The sequence below is a fragment of the Cupressus sempervirens genome, chromosome 6, assembly GCF_028749045.1.
Source record: "Cupressus sempervirens isolate cs-2001-9-10 chromosome 6, ASM2874904v1, whole genome shotgun sequence".
Classification (NCBI taxonomy): Eukaryota; Viridiplantae; Streptophyta; class Pinopsida; order Cupressales; family Cupressaceae; genus Cupressus; species Cupressus sempervirens.
Genome location: NC_143123.1, coordinates 470,606,732 through 470,610,440, shown reverse-complemented (window position 1 = coordinate 470,610,440; position 3,709 = coordinate 470,606,732). Strand labels below are relative to the sequence as shown.

Below are 3,709 nucleotides of genomic sequence, written 5' to 3'. Positions count from 1 at the left end.
GGAATTTCATATTCATGACAGTCAATTTTCAAAGTACATTATAGTATAGTACATAAGTTGAAAAAGAAAAGTATCCTAAACTGAACACCACTATATGAGAATTATTCATTCTATCCCACAAGAACTTCAAAATTGGAATAACTACTTTTGAAGTTTACTTGTGCAGTCATTTTGCTCTTTTTTAGAATTTAATGACTGAAGAGTACTTCAATTTCTTTAAATTGTTATGGAAATCATAGTTGCACTTGTCCAATGTATTCTTTGTCTACTCCTTAAGAAACACTCTCTATGAACTCCTTCACATTAAATATTGAAGTTGGATCCTTCTTTGTAATGATGCCCTATTTTACACAACACATTTTAAATATTATATGCCAAAATATATATCATGGTTGCACTTGTACAATATATGAAATGAAGAAAACCAAGTTTGAGATCAAATTGTATTCTTTTTTGAAATGCTAGTTTATTCACAAAAGAGTAGATATGATAATGCACCTTTTCAGTTATAATGGTTGAGATAAGATTTATAGTGTTAATATGAATATTGAGGTTCCAAACAAAAATCCCAGATGGAGCTACTTGTTGACCTTGGCCACCAAGAGTATGAGTTAGTTCTTTTGGTGACCTCTCTTCAATTATTATATACTCAATAGAGGAAATTGAGAGACCCACTAAGGTCAGAGGAGTAGCTACATAAAATAGGATATGATGGTGAAAAGCTGAGAGTGTCAAATTAGATGTCCCTACTTTATTTTCTATGTCACCTATGAAAATATAATACCAACTTAGCAAGCCTTAACATACAACAACAAATGTTATTGGCAAAATTATGTCAACCAATCATCTAATAAGATTTAATTTGATGAACATAAATTTCAAATATCATAGAAAAGAAATTGTAGGATATTAATAGTAATTCTACATACCATTTGCTACAATCCTATCTGCTCCTACAACTATAGCATCTGCATGACCTAACTTTTGCAATGCCACTACTACAAAATCTTCTATAAGGACTGCAAGTATGTGATCATGGACTAATTCATATGTGGTGAGACTTGATCCTTGAAATAAATGCAAAAAATGTTCAAGTCAATATAAATCTTGATATTGAAATCATATGTGATAAATTTGTTTAGATATGGAATTTCAATAAAATGCAGAGTTGGATGAAAATGTTCAACACTTTTCATGTTTCATCAACTTTGAGGGATACAACAGGGAAGTTTCTTGGGAAAAATGCTAATAAAAAACTTAGGTTTCTTTCAAAAACCAAAAATAGTAGCACAAGTAGGACTAGCTGAAATAAAATATTGTGAAAATTTCCACCTAATCTCTTCAATAATTAGTAAGCCTATGAAATTGTCAACCATTAATACACTCTCTATGTTTAAAGAAGACGCTTGATCAAATAGTAATGAGAACTATCTATTGACATCAAAAGAACAATCAATTAGTAGGTGGAGATCACTACATATGCTAAAGTAGATCGATTTTTAAATTGAAATAATCTATGATAACTTTTCAAGTCAAAATTATTTATGATAATTTTTCAAGTTACATTAATTATTAAAATCTAGATATAAACAACGCTAAATAATTTTTGTGAAGATTTTTGACATGAAGTGAATTCTTATAGACTAAAATATAGAGTTCGATCATAGAAATTAACAAAGAACCATCTACAATACCTGGTTGAATGGACTCGTCTCTGTGCAAAAAGCACTCTCTAACAGTCCCTCAAAATAAAGTGCATGAATCACACCAAGAGTAGTACCATATCCAAAAGTTGCAAGACTAGCCAAACACATCACTAAGTTATGTTAGAATCATGTAGATTTCACAAAGAAATGCATACATCAAATATATTATTGAAGTTTTGTCACACCTTCCAGTGTTATAATGAGTCAAAACATTAAGGTTCAAAGTTTTGTTGGTCTGGCATAGAATAAATTTAGCCCCATCTAAACCAATTTTTTTGTTAGAATTAATATCATCTATCAACATTCCTTCAATAACTTCAATATAGGCCTATACTCAAGAAATTTAAAAATGCCATTAGAAATTTAGAAGTATATTTATACAAAATGATTTGACCTAAGTATACATAGATGATTAGACCTCAAAAATACTTCATATTATTACTAACTCAAATTGCCTTCTTCATATTCCCCACCAAGTCCTCTATTGATCTATCATAGCCATTAGTTTCTACATTAAAAATTGGTGCAAGAGCACCAAGGTCACAAGCAGGACTCATGAAGTGCACTAAGGTCACTAATGGGTCCTTGGCAGGGTTGGAAGACAAATGGCCTTCTAAGGTCATTAAAACATGTAATGAGATTAATCATGGACATGTGATATTGTTTTGATCATAGATTCATCATACTGTAATCAAAGCTTTAACTTAAGCCTTAATGGCATTATTGAGTCTAAAAGGTACCTAGGGGTAACTAGGAATGGGTTTGGGTTGATCCTAGGTTATGTGTTAATGGAATTGACCTATAAGAGTCTTAATAGATGTAATAAGGCTAATCAAGCCTTTAAATGTTGCTACAAGCACTAAGAATGCATAATATTGTAAATTGCCTACAATGGCAAAATGGCCTAAAATGGGCTTAATGGGGTTAGTTGGGTTAGTAAAGGTTATAGGGTGATAAAGGTTATCATTAAAACCTTTAGACATATTTTTTTTGGCATCATATGTTTAGGTTGTCAAGTTGACAACTTTCTTGTCAACTTGGCAACAAATCTCTAAGTATTTTATATTAGTGCATAGTCAGTTTTGACTGTTGTAGACGATTAGGGGAGTTAGTTAGAGGTTGGCATTGGTTTCTTGGAGTGTAGAGGTTCTTTTAGGGGTGATTTCATCTGAGTGAAAAAAGATCAAGGTTGATGTGTAATGGCACATGGTTGTAATAGTTTCAATCAATGAAAAATGAAATTCTCTACAATTTTGGAACTCAATGTTCCGTGGGTATAGTCTAATAACAATGACTTGTTTGAATTTTATTTATTGTTATCTCTTCTTGAATATGATCTAGGAACATTCCCTAGCATTTTTTTTTAATTCCTTACTTAAAAATTTCACTGTTTTGTTGATTGGCAATAACAAGAACTTGACTAGTGTAGGAACAATCACTAGTTATACGGTACAGTCAGCAATAAAAGTTTTGAAATCTCCTTGAAATGTGAGGTACTCCCACCACTATGCAAACTATGGTTTGGTGGGAGATTCCAATGATATATTATGTATATAAGATGTGACTTTGATTGTAGGGAAGGGCGCCAGTCGACGGGGAATAGGGAAAAGACCTGTTAAAGTCTAGTTTTTGGACCCTACATAGCAACAACAATTGGTTAGATGGATCCCAATGAAGGAAGGGTATGTTTTATGGGTGATTATGTCTATAATAAGGTAGTTAGAGGTGTTAGAATATTTATTGGATCTATGTGTTGCAGGGAAGGGAGGTATCATTAAAAAAACCTACATTATTGACCCTAGAAATAAGGGTTTGTTGATTCGAGAATATGCTGAGTGATGAAACCTTGGAAGATTGGAAATATTATGTTTTAGAAGGTCTATGAAGTCTATTTCACACTTGGGAGTCCTAGAGTTAAGTGAGGTGTTGAGTTCCTTCTTTGGGCAAGGGCTAATTATGACTAGTTGAAGGGGTAGGTTATGAAGGAAGTGTTCACCAATCAA

At 32.2% G+C, this 3,709-nt stretch overlaps 1 protein-coding gene across 1 annotated transcript; it reads right to left on the bottom strand.

The window, feature by feature from the left end:
• Positions 1–272: 272 nt before the first annotated feature.
• On the bottom strand, positions 273–2,329 carry LOC149553095 (methylthioribose-1-phosphate isomerase-like). Its single transcript, XM_089790285.1, has 6 exons — positions 2,162–2,329; positions 1,892–2,034; positions 1,699–1,800; positions 930–1,072; positions 499–767; positions 273–341 (listed from the first exon to the last, which is right to left on the bottom strand). The coding sequence occupies exons 1-6, from the start codon at positions 2,327–2,329 to the stop codon at positions 273–275; spliced, it is 894 nt and encodes a 297-aa protein (XP_089646411.1).
• Positions 2,330–3,709: the final 1,380 nt, after the last annotated feature.

Coding starts and splice junctions, on each gene's coding strand:
- LOC149553095 (XM_089790285.1), bottom strand. CDS start 2,329: ATGACCTTAGAAGGCCATTTGTCTTCCAACCCTGCCAAGGACCCATTA. Junction 2,035..2,161: donor TGGTGGGGAATATGAAGAAG/GCAATTTGAGTT, acceptor TCTTGAGTATAG/GCCTATATTGAAGTTATTGA. Junction 1,073..1,698: donor ACAGAGACGAGTCCATTCAA/CCAGGTATTGTA, acceptor TTTGCATTTATT/TCAAGGATCAAGTCTCACCA.